This window comes from Alligator mississippiensis, chromosome 4, assembly GCF_030867095.1.
Source record: "Alligator mississippiensis isolate rAllMis1 chromosome 4, rAllMis1, whole genome shotgun sequence".
Taxonomy (NCBI): Eukaryota; Metazoa; Chordata; order Crocodylia; family Alligatoridae; genus Alligator; species Alligator mississippiensis.
Window position 1 is genome coordinate 65,141,878 of NC_081827.1, and position 17,180 is coordinate 65,159,057.

The 17,180-nt window shown below is 40.8% G+C and overlaps 1 protein-coding gene across 3 annotated transcripts in view; it reads right to left on the reverse strand.

Moving 5' to 3' along the window:
- PPM1H (protein phosphatase, Mg2+/Mn2+ dependent 1H) overlaps positions 1–17,180 on the reverse strand; it is a 223,040-nt gene that overhangs the window by 49,038 nt on the left and 156,822 nt on the right. For all 3 annotated transcript variants that reach the window (XM_014595899.3, XM_019493020.2, XM_019493011.2), the window contains exons 5-6: positions 14,672–14,756; positions 1,808–1,926 (exon numbers count right to left, since the gene is read on the reverse strand). In XM_014595899.3, the coding sequence (XP_014451385.1) occupies positions 1,808–1,926; positions 14,672–14,756 (204 nt within the window). The remainder of the gene's footprint in view (positions 1–1,807; positions 1,927–14,671; positions 14,757–17,180) is intronic.

Here is a 17,180-nt window from a genome sequence, read left to right on the forward strand (position 1 = left end):
AGCAGCCCCGCCAAGGGCTTTGCATGCTGGCCTGGACTAAGGCCAGCAGGCACAGGCAGGAGCGCAGTGCTAGCTGCCCCCCAGCAGGGCTCAGCCCTATGTGGAGCATCACAGGGGCAGCCATGGGCCAGATCTAACCAATTGGCAGGCAGCCTCTATGGGTCAGATTCAGTCATTTGGCTGGCTGGATCTGACACTTGGGCCATATTTTGCCCACACCTACCCTATCATCTCTTGTTTGTCCAGGTTCTCTAACATTATATAAACTGAACTGAAATTAAAAATACAAAGTACAAGTTTTTTACTATCTGTAATTCCCCAGATCATACTCTATTTTTTTTTAAATTTCTGCTACCCTCCAATCCTCTGATGCAACAGCTACTTTAAAGGAGGGATTGTATACTGCCTCAGGCAGGGATTGAACTAGATGACCTCTGGAGGTTTCTTCCTAGCCCTACTTCTCTTCGCTATGATACTTTGACAAGAACCTTGTTCAGTGATGATGGCCAGTGATGGCAGTTCTTGGCTTAACTCAGTCTGCATATTACGTTATGCACATTCTTTTAACAGAATTTGGCAATTGCTTTGACTACTAAAACAACATGACACTTTTAGTAGTGAAGTACTAACTAATCATGAAACATTACACCAGGAAGAGTTGTAGGCATATCATTTATGATGTCAGCCTGTTCAAGTCTCTAAACCAGTGATTCTCAACCAAGGTGCTGGCAGATTTTTTTGAAGGGTGCCATGAGGTATGAGGAGTTGAGGTGTTAGGAAATAAGCTGATAAACTAAGCAGTTAAGCGCAGGCTCAGGCTTGTTCCTGCCTGGATTATCTTCCATCCCCACACCCAGGCCCCTCTGCAAGAAAGAAAGAACTGTAATCTATAAGTTAGTTTGTGAAATTGAGTACCACTCAATTCATAAAAGTTATGGAGGGGTGCCCTGAACCCAACAAGGGGTGCTTTAAGTCCAGTGAGGTTGAAAACCACTGCTCTAAATATACCAGAGCTTCAGTTTTTGGACCTTGTCTGACCTTTCCGTTGCTGGCCGAACTATTGTAATGATTGCTAAGACATGCGCAGCACAGGGAAGCAAAAGGTTCTTTTCATTTACAAAAAAAATCACATAAAGAGCATGAGACTGTATGGAGCAGACTTCCCTTAGCCTAAGTTTCCCATTTAAAGGGACTCTCTGAACAGACATGAAAACTAGACAATTTTGCCATAGATTCAGGTTTGTTCATCCGCCTATCTTTATTGCATTAAGCAATTGCAGTGACTTCTGTTCATTCAGATCTTCTCATTTTAAGTTGGCTACTCTTTTTATTCAGAAGTATGGTCTGTAGTTAAAAACATCTACAAGGATTATCCATTCAGAGGTCATCTTTGCTGTGCTGGAATAGAGGACCAATTTTTTCCTTATTGCAAGAGTTTTTATGCACATTAAAGAAAAAGAACCATCTTCTATTAGCCAGATACTACAATATTTGTAAAGGAAAATGATTTGCAATTTATGAAAAATAGGCAGCTTTCACAGAGGTTCACCTTAAATGACTGTCCTTTGACAGTCTTTTTGCAGTCGCAGTTCTCAAACATTGTGGATAAGCTCTGGCTATAGCTCAAGAGAAAAAAATCTAATTTAGTCTCTTAAAAAACAAACAAACAAAGAGAGAATGACATCCTCTCTCCCAATGCATGATTACATCTGCTTTAGTGTAGACAGGTTTATTCTAATAAACAAATGCATATACAGTAGGATTTCAGGTTCTTGGCTTTCAGCACTGAGAAGGGGCATGTTCTTACCAGCCAGTCATGTTAAAGTCCCTGTAGAGCATCCTCTTTCCGATTTCTTTACGCTGCACCCTCCTTGGAAACTCTAAATGTGTGAACTCATTTCCCAGCAAGTGCGGCTGCATGAAAGCCTACAGGCAAAAAAACAAACCACAGAGATCACACACTTATCATAAAATGAATTTCATCCATGTTTTATGAGATAACACTGCTATTTCACTCTTATTTTATTTAAAAAAATGTGAAGGAAAGGACTAGCTAATACTACCAAATGATATTCACACATATGAATACATTCTAACACACTGGTGTCCGGTGTAGCAAACCAATTGTTCTTGTCCACAATTAAGAGTTACATCTCCCAAAATCCATCAGCTTTTTCCAGTTCAAAAAATGGTAATATTTAGTAGTTCTCTAGCACATTTCATTCATTCATTCATCAAAAGGCAGTTTGCTGAGGTGGGTAAGCTGATTTGCCTTTTTCATAGGTGGGAGATCTGCGGTGGAAAGTGAGCAAGGCCCAAACCCACAAAGAAAGTCACAAGCAGAGCTGGGAGGAGACACTAACTTTTCAACCATCCAGTATGACAGTACTTGTCAACACAATCAACTATTGTTACCAGTGGACTATAGTCCTTCCCTTTCCTTGCCTTTTTTGTGTCCTTATGCAACAAGGTACTTAGCAGAATTTGCAGATTTGTTGGAATCTGACAGGGCAGCACTGTGAGTGCTTTTGCTATGGCCTCATGCAACCCCTGGGCCATCAACTGTGTGCCTTAGTGCCTAAGCCACCCCAGCTCCCATTGTACTATGGAAAACTTCAGTGAGAAGACAGATACTTCTGATGAAGTAATCTGTTGCTTAGGAAAGCTGATGCATCTCCAGTTTAGTTAGTTCTGCCTAACTTCAGACTAACATGGCTAGCTACCAATTTTCAGTGAGCCAGGTAACCCTTATTTTTGTAGTAATTTCAATAACTACTTTTCTTCTGAAGAACAGAGCAGTTCTGACACTTTTTCTATGCTGTTCTGGTTCCTAACAAACTGTCTATAAGAAATAAACTCTGTCACACAATATTTGTGTTCACACTATTTTTCTTCCCCTCTGAATAACATTCTTAAGTTAGATAGATTCAGTCACAGTATGGGCAATATCTTATAAATATTGAAGCGTGCTCCTTTGCACAAGAAATTGAGTGTTCATCCAAAATATTTTGAGTATGCCTGTTGGGAGTTGCAGACTTGGGTGCCTAACAATTCTTTTTCTTCTGTAGGACAGACTCCCAATCAGAATTTATTTCCTACAATGCATCATAACTATGCGCCTGGTGATGGAAGCTCAGGCTTCATGGTAGCTGTAGGCTTGGATGCATCATAGGAAATAAAGTCCAGAACAGGGAGTCTGACCCACAAAAATGGAACGGGAACCCAGGGTATCAGAATTACAGCTGCCATGAGACAGAGCAGCATTTCAAAATGGAAATATGTCTGAAGAGAAGACTGAGGAGGGATTTGATAACAGTCTTCAAATACCTCAAGGGCAATTATAGACAGGATAGAAATGAGCTTCACTCTGTGGCCATATGGGACAGGACTAGGAACTACAGCAAAGGAAATTTAGGATAGAGATTTGGAGGATCTTTCGGACTATGAGGGCGATCAAGCATTGGAACAGGCTACTTAGAGAAAATGTGGAATCTCCATCCTTGGAAATGTTCAGGACCGGGTCACAAAGACATTTCATTAGGATGGTTTACTCAGGGACATGAGCAGAGTGCTGGACTAGATGACCTCATGAGATCTCTTCCAGCCCTACTTTCCTATGATTTTATTATCCTATTTTGGATACTGGCCAAACAGTCTGGATTTTTCTTCCAGGGGTTCAGTTTTGAAATGAATTACCGACAGTATTAACAGGGAATTTAATTAATGAAAAAAATCTATTTTTGTCAAAAACAGATGATGTTTTTTGATCAGCCTTAATATTTACAGAATTCTGCCAATACCTCTCAGTCTTGATCTGCTGCACTCTAGATGTGGTAACTGTTGGCCTTTTTAGAAAGGACTCCTTGCTCTCCTTATTAAAAACATGATACTTCAATTCAGCATTGTGTACATTTTTATTTTTGACACAAAGAATTTATTCACAAATCACCCAATATAAAAGATTAATCTATTTAAAACAGCATGGCTGAGCATACACAAATTATAAAGAATTCCTCCAACTTGTCTATGCATAAGCAGATGCAAAGTTTTTTGCATTTATAGATAGCCAACTGCTGCCTGAGACACGTGGCGTAAAATTATACAGAAATGGCCACATATACTTTCAGTTCTTTTTGAGATGGCCCATTTTCCCCTACTGTGTGGGTTAAGGCAATAAAATCTGCTTTATCTTCAGTAGCAGTTGTAGTCAGGATATACCAAATGTGCTAGCATTAGTTTCTAGGAAGGCCACAAATCTAGTGCTCAGCAAAGGTGAGCTGGATGTACTGGAAATCTTTGTTGATCTACCTGGTGGTTCTAATTCAAATAGCTCACAATAAAATATTTCTTCCATTTAGGCTTGAATCTGCTCCCACAAAATTTAACTGAGATTGGGTGTGGCTGAACACATCACAATTCCACAATGCCTATCCACTTGTTCCCATTTTGGTCCATCTTTGGAGGAGGGACCTCTAAGCTTTATGGAAATGAAGTCTAGGAATATGTTCCAATCTGCTGATTAAACTGTACTCTACTTTTAATGGCCAACTTTCAAGCAAAGAAGGGTGATCTTGACATTATGTTGGAACAGCATATCAATTCTCAGCATACAGTTGAAAAAGTCCAGACAGCAATGTTGATTTAAGTACAATCTAATCTTTTAAGCTCCTCAACAATACTGTTCTATAGGGCCATCTAGATGAATCACTGTTTTTAATCAATGAAATTATTGTAAGGCATTATGATCTTGGAGTCATTATCGATTCCAAAATGAACATGGGTTGCCATGTGAGGACACAGTCAGTAAGACTAACTGCACCTTGTCATGCATCCACAGATGCATCACAAGCAGGGCCAAGGAGGTGATCCTCCCCCTCTATGAGACACTGGTCAGGCCACAGTTGGAGTACTGTATCCAGTTCTGGGCACTGCACTTTAGGAGGGAGGTGGTTAGCAACGAGAGGGTCCAAAAGAAGACCACTTGCATGATCCAGGGACAGCAGGGCAGACCCTACAAGGAGAGGCTACGGGACCTGAACCTGTTCAGCCTTCACAAGAGAAGGCTGAGAGGGGAACTGGTGGGCATCTATAAACTTACCATGGGGGACCAGCGGGGAATGGGAGAGACCCTGTTCACCCGTGCGCCTCCCGGAGTAATAAGGAATAATGGACATAAGTTGTTTGAGAGTAGGTTCAGGCTGGACATCAGGAGGCACTACTTCACAGTAAGGGCAGCTAGGATCTGGAACCAACTTCCAAGGGAAGTGGTGCTGGCTCCTACCTTGGGGGTCTTTAAGAGGGGGCTTGATAATTACTTAGCTGGGGTCATATGAGCCCAGTTCTCTCTCCTGCCCAAGGCAGGGGGTCACACTTGAAGATCTACTTGGGTCCCTTCTGACCCTACATCTATGAATCTATGAAAGGCAAGGCTTTGTTTTGGGTTTTTTGGGGCATTTTTTTGGTAATACCTTATACTGGGCCAACTGTGTAGTTGGGAAAAATGCTGAACAAACTTTTTTGTACAAAATGCCCTTCTTCAGGTCTGACCTGAGTTTCATTTTGCACCTAAAAGCTTGCGCAGCATCTCTCTCAATTATACAGTTGATCCAATATAAGATATTCCCATAAAGAAACAAAAAACAAGAAACCCCACAAAACCCAACCCCCTCCAGCCTCTACTCCAAAATCCCCAAACTAACAAAAGACCACTTTGCCTCTTGTACATTTTGGGCCATCATAGCTACAGCAGTTCAGAACTAGTACAACATGTAAGGCATTACTTATTTTAGAAAACATCTAGAGATACTAAACTAGCCTTTGAAAGAGGTCATCTTTACTTTTAGTAGTTTAGACATTCAGTTTTTAAAATATACCCTATCATTGTATTCTTCTTTCCTCCTCTTATATTGAAAACTATATATTCTAGGCAGGTTTGATTCTGCATATTACATTATAAAAACTATTTGGTAATTACAGATTAAACGCTGACAACCAAGAGATGGGTCTTCCTAGCTCATTTCAGTGGTTCTTTTTAAAATTTAACTGGAGTCTTAAACTAAAAAAAATTAATATTAAATTGTACCTTTCTGCATTAATTTAATTTATTTTATTTTAATCTCTCACACTGACAAATGAATTCAGGAGTATACAAACCTTTTCCCTTCCATTTTTAAAAAAATAAACAAACAAATTATCATGATTAAGCCATTATAAATGCAGAAAAGCAAACATTGCATCATCCCTCATCCTGATCATCAGGAATGAAGATTAATGTCTACTACCTTTTACCACCTTTTCCTTTTTAAACAGGAAGCACAGTTTAAAAAAATACACCTAAAATCTTATTGTTAAAACAAACAAACCCATACATTTGATTATTATTCACTGGGTCATAGATGGCTTTACAAGAAATTAAGTCATAAGTTTTTAGCATTTTTCCCTTGAAAACAAAATTTCCATTACTGCGAAAGAAAAGCAACTGGGAGCGACCGCATTTCATAAAGATTTACTCAGATGGAAAGTTTAAGGTCACAAGTGAAATAAGATTAATAAAGCTGGCAGAGCTACCACTGAACTGCTAATGTTTAAATAAGATTTCTCTTCTGCAGCCAAACCTCATGTTTGATTTACAATCTAGGGATCTTAACTTGGTTCTAATATTTTTGGCATTAGTAAAAGAGAATGGGAGAAGAGGAATCTAGAAGCTGCTGGTGTTTGAATGTGAGCTGAATTCTTATGTGGCAAAACATTTATTTTGCAGTTATTCTTGATGTTTCCCTGGTAATTCTACAAGGAGACAAGAATGTGCTACTATAATATCCAGCACTGACTTCTTTCAGCCTGACTTGTTGAGAACTAGTGTTCTCTATTTACCACATGGCTCTTCTTTCCCCTCCCACATCACACTGTGTTGTGCAGAAGAACCAAAAAGGAAAAGAAAATGAAAATCTTAAACATCTGCAGGTCTTTAACACAAGCAGATACACCAGCAGATCCAAAGACACCCCCCCCCCCCCCCAAAAAGACAAAAATGTTGCTTGGCTTTAAAGTAAAAGCAAATCATGTTGATAATTATTGAATTCTTTATTTCCTGTACTCTTATGAGGGTAGATAATGAGGATTCATTATGTTATTCTAGCTTTACTGCACAAAATATTTTCCACCATTTATCTTTCAACCACTATTATGGCCTCTTTTGGCACAAATTTAGGGTATTCAATATCACATGTTTTTGGGATTCAGCCACTTTATGGTGTGCTTTATGGTTGGATGCACTGAAAATTTAACATTTGCTATGTTCTTTTAAAAGTTAGTTCTATAAAATGGAACCCACTCATGGAAATGTTGCAGTTACTTTTCTTTCAAGAGGTCATTCCCCCCACCCCATTTCCTTTTTATTAAAGTTGATCTACAAAGCAAACATGAAAACCAAGTTATGCCTAGATATTGTACTGATGTCCCAACTAATTAGGCTATGGAGACCATTACGTGTGCCTTAGAATTCTTTTAACGAAATCTTCTTAATCCTAATTTATTGCCTCTATCCCCAAATGTGTCTTTTTTTAAACCATATATAGAAGAATTTTTATTACAACCCTTGGTATTACCAGACTTGTCATTTTCACCCACAGGTATACATTAACCATGCCTCAAGGTATTGTAATATAAATCACTGTAACTCTTCTCAAGTAGCATACATTAGTACTTGCTTAACCAACAAACTAGAATTTGTTTCTTACCATGGTAAGCCCAGGAGAGGTACCAAACTTGGGGTTGGATCCATATTTACAGACAAAACAACAACCAGGAAAATAACAGAGGGTGGGAAGAACAGGAAAACAGTCCCTACAGTCAGAAGACAAGGGCCAGATCTTCAATGGGCAGCTGCGAGTTTCCTTTATATAGACAAATTCTACACTGATGTTAGGACTGACACTGACTGCTTCCAGGGTCAGATGGGTGCAGAAAGTGACCTATAGCTGCCTTTGCCTCCCCTCGGTTAGAGCACTATGCTGAGCTCTGGAGTATCTGTGCATCTGAGCCTGAACAAAAGAAGCCCCTATCCCCAGGAATATTATACATGCATGTTCAGCTAATATTAATCCAGATATATAGATTCCAACAGGTTGAGTGGGCAAAAGAAGTAAGAGTAATAAATATGGACAAAAGCTTTTGAAAAGCAAATGGTGTATCATCTACTACCCTGATTATTAGGAAACTGGAAGAGAGTCCTATCTCTAAAAAAAACCATACAAAACACTTACCATTACATCAGGTAAAAGAACAGACTTTGTAAACTAATCCTACTGCCAGAGAAGTACCTACATGAATTGTGTTTCTGCAAAGAGCTCCTCTCAGACTCACAAAACTCTGATCTGGCATGAGGGAACGATGGCATCAAACTGTACTATGCTGCCTATCCGCTCTCCTGCTGCATCTACACAATTAGTGCAAATACACTAAATAATCCCTAACATAAAATGATACAAAAAATCCCTTCAGAGGATAACAGGAAAACTGATTGCAGCATTTTTTGCAGCAACCCAATTGCTGAAGTCTTAGAAAAGTTCTGAACTTATCAAATTAATGAGCCATCCAGCATTCATAAGAACAGATCATTTTTTTTAATGACTTCTTAAAATTCATTTAGATATTTAAACACTTTTTTTCTTTTAAAGCATAAACCTATTTCAAATGGAATTTGAATTTAAAATGAAACATGTTTACATGTAAGCTTCATATAATCCCTAAAAATATTTCAATAAAATGCAAGTGTGCTAGATGCATTACTATCAGAAACTGCAAGTTACAGGCTGTGTGCTTTTCTATATAAAGAAAATATGGTAGGGGGCATCTAACTCCTGAGGTCAAGCTTTATATATATGGCACAATAGGTCATGTACCGTATTAAGAGCTTAATCCTGTGGGTGAGCCAGGGGCTGATTTTGTCATCTCCTTCACACCATGCTGGCAGGAAAAGCCCCAGACTGTGCAGCAAGCATGATTCCTTACCAGAGAGCTAAAGGCATCAGCAAAAAAAAAAAAAGTTGTCACAGCTGCTAAGCCCTTTGATTTCAAAGCAAAAGGAGGCTGGCAAAAGCTTGTCTAGGAGGGATTACGACATGCACAGAACCTATTTAGAAGGCACAAAGTGGTGCGAGCCTTAAGGGAAGGGAATTTAAGGACAACACTTGTACATGTTTTGCTAAATGACCTCTGCCTTAAGTGACACGTTGCGGAGGAGCTGCCCGATTGCAGGGCCCCGTCACTGAAAGCTCCTAGAAGTTTCTAGCTCACTGACAGACCGCCTCTGTTGCAACTATCCACATGGCCTGTTTATGAACCAACAAGCAGTATTGAAGGGCTGCACTGAATTAGAAGCAGATTGTGTTTTAGCTGTACATTTTTTTCCTGGATAGGAAGGCAGACAATGGTGAGTAAAGCTGCAGGCAAGGCCGTTCCTATCTAGGTGGCTGGGGTGAGAATGACTCACTGAGCAGTAGCTCCTGCCCCTTGGAACTGCTGTGGAGCAGGTGCATGCTGTCAAGGATGTTGGCGTGACAACATTGTAATGTGAGCTACTCAGAAAACTCCCTATTCAAATGTTTTCTTAGGCTGTTTAACCAGTTCTACTTGTAACACTGCATTATGTCACTTCTCCCTTTGTGGAGAAGGCAAGGGTGGAACAGGTGCAATGTATTGTTTATTTAAATTAAAACATACACCGAGGGAAGAGTCTGTGTGTTGTAAACTACAAGGTAAGTTTATGGCACAAAAGCATTAACTCCTTGGCTGGATGACTGTTACAGGGTAGCAACCACTTACAAGTGGAGTGAACTCCATTGTGCTTAGCACACACTAAGGACGCTGACATGGGAAATCAGTGTGGAGTAGCTCGTTTACTAGCTTACTTACCCTAGCTTGCTTCACATGAACTCCCCAGGTAAATACGCTCTGGGGAAGATGATATTTGCATTTACAGCTGCAGAGTGAAATATTTATGCTACAATGATCATTATGTACATTTCTGTTCAGCATGCAAGGAACTATATATATTCTGGCTGGCATCAGAGAACTGCATTCAAATGAAACCAAAGTAAATGCCCTTAAGGCAAGGAAATGCAGTGAATCTAGGTTTACCATGATATAAAAGGATGATGGAAGAGTCTGGTGATTACCCAGGATAGATAAGGAGGGTGACAGGGAACTCAAAATAGCTTAAACCAAGCATCGAAAGCCCTTGAAGTGGGAGCATGTTTAAACTAAATAAGAAACCTTGGAGTCCAATTCAGGTTTCCCCTTACCTAACACTTGTTTTTCCAAGCACTGTTATAGAGCTGCTTTTATTTTATTTTAACTTTTTAACACTAAAGCAAAAGTTTTACTTATAGAATATTTGAATTTATCTCTAATTCTGTTTCACGCTCTTGCTATCTTTCATGGACTTCCTTTGAACATGATACCCATGGCCCAGGCACATTTGCTACATATAGAAATAAAACAAACAAACATACAAAGGTAAGAAAATTCCAAAGGAAGCTATAGAAGTGCTTTTCAAATCAGCTGCTGGTTTCAAATATAAGCCAGAAAGAACATCAAAAGAGGGGAAAAAACCCTTGTAGGCAAATGTGTTATCTCTTATTTCCTAGAGAAGTGCCAGACCCCCAAGATACTACAGATTCCCTTCATTTTAAATGAAAAACAAATTACCTTAAATGTAACTAAATATAAATATTTATCAGGCCTGCTTTGTATTTGTCTCTGAATACCAGTACACCCACAGTAGCTCTTTCCTCTGAATTTTTCAGACTTTAGCAATGAACCTGAATAGGAATCCGATCTAAATACAAAACAGAAAGCTATTTTTTTCTTTTAAAACGTTATTTTTAAAGAAAGAACTGCATTTCTACCCAGCTGAAAAATGTGATGCTTGGCCCAAGCTGAGGAACAGGGGAAGGCCATTAGGCCTGGACATGCCAACCTGAAACCAGGCATTAACACAAAGTTAATGATTAGTCTATGTTCACCAAAAGTTGACTTTCAGAGAGCGAAACTGAGACTGGTTTGTAGCACTGTGTTCAAAGCAGCACTTACTGTGACAGCGTTTGTGACCAAGCAATCAATGGGGCTCAACTGTTAGTTTTAACAGTGGTAAAAGTCAAAATATATTGTTCTGGCTTACAAAATAAGGCTGTTTTGCATTTTAAGTTTCCTGTCTCTTCTCAGCTAGCATGACTCCCACCAGCTTCGTGGACTCATTCCTTCTAACCCACAGCCACACAGTGATTGAGATCCCCTCTCTAAATGAGATAGCCCATGAGAGATATGCCTCATAGACCCCCAAGAGATGTTACACAAAAGTTTCCCATAACAAATCGTAACATATTACATGTTCAAAGAATCATGATTAATTAAATCAATAAATTAAAAATGGCTGATCTGGCACACAAAAAAAATGGCAGCCAGACAACAAAGAAGTTGTTTCAAACAGAGACATACTTCACATGTGGATGTCTTAGATGCACCACTTTTCCACAGTGCTCTGCAATTCCTCCTCTGCCTGGTGGCAGTGGGGACAGGGCAGCTGCAATGGCAGTAGTGACTGACCACGGGGCTAAAACCCTTGCACGATGACCAAGCAGCAACAGGGAAAGGGAAGTTACAGAGAGTAGCAGAGGCTGAGCAAGGGGAGAGGCAACCACTGCCCAAGTGTTGGACAAGCAGCCCAGCTTCTGGGCTGCCTATGCACCCTTTCAACTTCCCAGCCTGTGAGCTGCCTGAGACCAGGGAGCTGCTTTCCAATCCTGGGAATCGTGCCCATGTTCTCTTTCAAGTGTCCAGTGAAGCAACAGGGACAGGGCAGCCACCGTGGCGGTTCTGTCCTGGACCTGGAGGCTGCCCACCCATTTGCTGGCTGCTTGCCATGGGGAACTTTAACAAGAGGGCAGGCAGCTGGAGCATGGTACCCTCTAAGCATCTGGGCAAGCAAGGAGGCAGAGCCCAGAGCACAACACCAAGCAGCATGCTCCAGAGCTATGCATCTCTGCCAGCCTTTTAAATAGCTGGGACAGAGAGACAGACAGAGAGAGAGAGGGGATAGCACTTACAGGGAACCCTCTCACTCTTGCTTCTGTTGTAAATGGCTGGCAGGGTCTGACTGGGGGTACGGACCCCCTATGACTGCCTGCTGCTGCTGCAGAAGGCTTGCAGGGAGCCCTGTTACCCTTGCCACCTGGAAATGTTAAAGTGCTACTGGTACAGGAACACCAACAGCCCTGGGAACTTTAAAGGATGCATAAGCCTTAAACTTGAAAGGGTCTGCAATCTTAGATTCATAGAAAATTTGGGTCAGAAGAGACCTCAAGAGGTCAACTAGTCCAACCCCCTGCTCAAACCAGGGGGTTGCAGTTCTAAACTAGTGATTGTTACGGGTTTGGGAGTAACTGTCATCAAAAAGATATTCAAATAAACTTGTTCTCAACAAACAGGAAACATTTAATCTCATTTGCAGCCTAGAATTATAGCTGTACTGTAATGTATTTCACCAGGTTAGTTGAAATTAAATGTCACTGCTGAACATGGCAGAATCCCCAACTAGATCATCCCAGCCAAGGCTTTGTCTACCCAGGTCTTGAAAACCACTAAGGATGAAGCTTCCACCACCATTCTGGGTAACCTGTTACAGTGTTTTACCACCTTCCTAGTGAAAAAATTATTCCTAATATCTAAACTAAACCTCCCTTGCTATAACTTGAGACCAGTGCTCGGTGTTGTCTTCTGCTACCACTGAGAACAATCTAGCTCCATCCTCTTTTGAACCCCACTTCAGGTAGTTAAAGGCTGCTATTAAATCTCCTCTCAGTCCTCTCCTCTCTAGACTAAATAAACCCAGTTCCCTCAGCCTCTCTTTAAAAGTCAAGTCCCCAGCCCCCTCACCATTTTTGTTGCCCTGCGCTGGACACTCTACAATTTGTCCACATCCTTTCTGTAGTGGGGGGGTGCCCAAAACTGAACACAACACTCCAGATATGCCTCACCAATGCTGAATAGAGTGGAATAATCACTTCCCTTGATCTACTGGCTACATACCTACCAATGCAGCCCAGCATATCGTTAGCCTTCTTGGCAACAAGGGCACACTGTTGGCTCATATTCAGTCTATTGTCCACTGTAACCCCCACGTCCTTTTCTGCAGAGCTGCTGCCCAGCCAGTCAGACCCCACCCTGTACTCGTGCATGGGATTGTTCCGACTTAAGTGCAGGACTTTGCACTTACCCGTGCTGAACCTCATGAGAGATTCTTTTTGGCCCAATTCTACAATTTGTCTAGGTCACTCTGAATCCTAGTCCTACCCTCCCACGTATCTACTACTCTCCCCAGCTTGGTGTCATCTGCAAACTTGCTGAGGGCACACTCTATGCCATCTTCCAGGTCATTGATGAAGACAATGAACAAAACTGGCACCTGGACCGACTCCTGGGGAACTCCACTTCATACTGGCTGCCAACTAGACATTAAGCCAGTGATTACTACTCTGAGCCCAAAGCTCCAGCCAGTTTTCAATCTACCTTACAGTCCATTCATCCAGCCCATGCTTCTTTAGCTTGCCTACGAGAATGTTGTGGGAAACCATATCAAAACCCTTGCTAAAATGACACTGATTAATGATGTTTTATATGAAGCATATATGGTTTCACCAGAGGCATAGCAGGGCAGCTCTGCATCGAGGGTAGCCATAACACACAAGGCAGTACCAGCTGCTGCTGTGCCAAGGGCAGCAGCACGATCAAACTGCTAACGTGGTGGTGGCTATTTTTGTGTCCACTCCTAATGGTGGCACCTGGGGCTGCTGCCCCAGTTTCCCTTCCCACCAAGTTATGCTGCTAAGTTTCATTTTTATAAAAAAATATCATTAATTATCCCGGGGTGTTAAATTCCTCTGGCTTCATGGGCTGGATCTGGCATGCAGGGCTCTTTGCAGGTGATGACAGCACTGGTCTGTCCCTTTTGTCTCTCAGAGTTCCCAAAGATTGAGGCCAAGTGGGCAGCCCCAGTATGGGACTATCACTATGGTAGTAAGGGAGGGAAGGGGCAATGGCTCTCCAGACACACAGCCAGTGGGAGCACCACTCCACTCATCTGTCTTCAGGAACTCCAGGAGGTGGGACCATTTTTATTCCCCTTCAGGAAAGTAGGCCCTTTTAACACCTAGGCACACATGTTTGCACACTGTTCTTATTGCATGACAAAAAGTCTAGAGGAAGACCCCTGACAGACCAATTGAACGTGTCACACCTTTGGATAAAAATAATGGACCAGCCACAAAGAAATTGCTCATTGAAACAGCAAGTTCTTTGTGGCATACAGGTATCCTGCAATAACTGTAATGTGTGGCCAGCTGGCAGATCATGATTTGTTGTGCAAAACTCACATATAAGGTGCAACAAAAGTAATACCTGTCAGGATCCCTAGCCTTGCTAATTAAGCAAGGGAAACCACATAATTCCTATATCATTCGCACGCACACAAATACCAGACCGATGCATTATATACCACTGCACAGAAAACATTGGGACGGAGGCTTGCTATTTGCTCACTAATGTTACCTAATAACTCTTGTAGACATACGACAGGACAGCATTCAGCAGGTACAGACTTCAAGTCTCTTACCAGATACTGTAGCCGCTGACGCTCAGTTTCTGGCGTGAATTCTGAAGACATTGGAACGACTTCTCCATTTCGGATTATGATGGCTCTGCAATTATCAAAAAGCATCATTAGCAAATACTACAGAGGATACAGGGCCACAAGGTGTCTTTCTAATCTTAGTGAGGTTCTTATTCTCTTCAGACCACAGCAAGACAATCTTTTTTTCCCAAATCATTACTAAAACATTATACCAACTCTCATCCTATGTCAGTTAGATTAAATAGCAAGAGTATAATTTGTGTATGCCAAGTTTACCACAATTTTTAGAGCTCAGAAAAATCTGACACCCGAAAAATGAGAACAGGATTTATCACAGCATATGACTATAGGGTATCCTTATTAGTAAAAGTCAAAAACCCAGAGGAGGTGCTGCAGAATCACTGATTTTAAAGAAAACCTTTGCAGGCTTTAATCCTGGTAGTGGCTGACGCACACTAACCAACTGGTTTCAGATGACTCATGGAAGTCACTTTCCAGTTATTGATTGGTCATATGTCATGTCAAAAAATTTCCATTCTAGCAGCAAATGGAAATGGCAAGGCAAATCTTGTTCAACACACATCTAACTAGCTACCTGCCAAAGGAAGACAGGTAATGGGATGACTATAGATCATCTGGCAGATTTCACACGCATTTCTGCAAGTGGCACAAAGAAAATTCCATCATACAATGAACATTTTTCTGTCACCTCTACTAAATATCTGTTGTACATAAGGCCACATTCTCCCAGGGTGTCATTCCACTGGCTGAAACAGAACTGCCCCAAGGAAGAACTTGGTCCATAATGTTTCTACTATATTTATTGCCAATGTATACAATCTAGTAATAGAATTGTATTCTTTACTTTTTATTATTTATGCAGCCGTTTAAGTGGAGTGCACACAGTGCTTTACTTACTGGTTGGAAGAAGCATATGCGATCCAACAGATTTAACAATCAGCTTAGGGACTGTCCACGCAGCGTAGATCAGAATTTGAGCACATTTACTGTTGTATTATTTCAGTCTGTGCACAAAGCCAGCTACTGTTATTTGCATTAAATCTCATTGATTCCTCCACTGGTGATCCTTTATGCTGCCTTTATTTTTGATAATTACCACTTAATTTGATTAGTTTGTTTGCTGCTACCTCATGGACTGGTATCCTAGTGGCACTGGAAACCTATCAAAATATGTACATGCGCATCAAAATGTAATGGTTGTGTCAAAACACAGATCATATCCAGAACACAGCCCTTAAGGTCATGCTTTTCACAATCAGCTTTTTTACAGTCACATTTGCCAAATTACAATCTGTAACTTTCCCATGAGTCACTTCATGTTCTAGTGGATCAACATAGTCCTCACATACATGTACAACAGAATGACAGAAAGGGGCAAGTTGTTTTGAAAGCATTGTGTATGAATGATGTAATTATTAGGGATAGGTGGAGAGACTGAGGATTTGCTGGGAAGCACAGGAAATAGGGGAGCCCAACTACAAGTAGCCTACAGGGCCAAGAAATTGGAGAAAATAGCTCTACTTGGAAAGGGACTTTTTAATGCACTTATCTTGCAAATAATACAATGTGTTGAATATTAGCAGTAAGAGTGAAACACAGAAACTTACATAACATCATATCCGCCTACTGCCATTACCATTCTATTTATTTTCTAAATAGGGAAGATAAGCATGAAATCATTTGGACAGAAATGGTGGCAGATAGAATTTTCTTCTAAATAACGCATTTAAATACCTTATGGCTCTTTCTTTTTTTAACTCAAAAATGGCTTGTTGGGAGTCACCATTGGGCTCTGTGGCAGGGGTGGCCAAACCACAGCTCCAGAGCCACACGCGGCTCTTCAGAAGTTAACATGCGTCTCCTTGAATCTTTGCACAAGCATGAGGTGACCAGCTTCCATAGCTATTATATCATGTAATGTGACAACTGCTTGCAGCAAGCACATTACTCAGTTTGGACATGAAAGTTTGGACTCCAGAGCCACCCCTGCTCTATGGCATGCATGAAAGTTCATTACATTAATTTAAACAACTGAATCAAGATGATTGACTATTTTGTGTGATAGTATTGTTAGCTTTAATTTTTGCTGATGATCAAGTTATTTGACTTTGAAGCAGAGACAACTATTGAAATAAGTCAGTTTTTATAACCTTTTCATCTGTAATTGCTCATGTGAGCAACAGTCTCGGTTTGAAGGGATTATGGCATCAGTATATTGATAAATAGTCTGCACCAGGCCAAAGTAGAATGATCACAAACTGATAGGATGCTAACAGAATTGCTGCACACTATCTTAAAAGAATGAGTCATACAAGCCACCCGATTCTGCCATGTTCAGCAGTGACATTTAATTTAAACTAACCTGGTGAAATACATTATAGTACAACTATAATTCTAGGCTGCAAATGAGACTAGATAATACCTGTTTTTTGGGAACCAGTTTATTTGAATATCTTTTTGATGACATGGT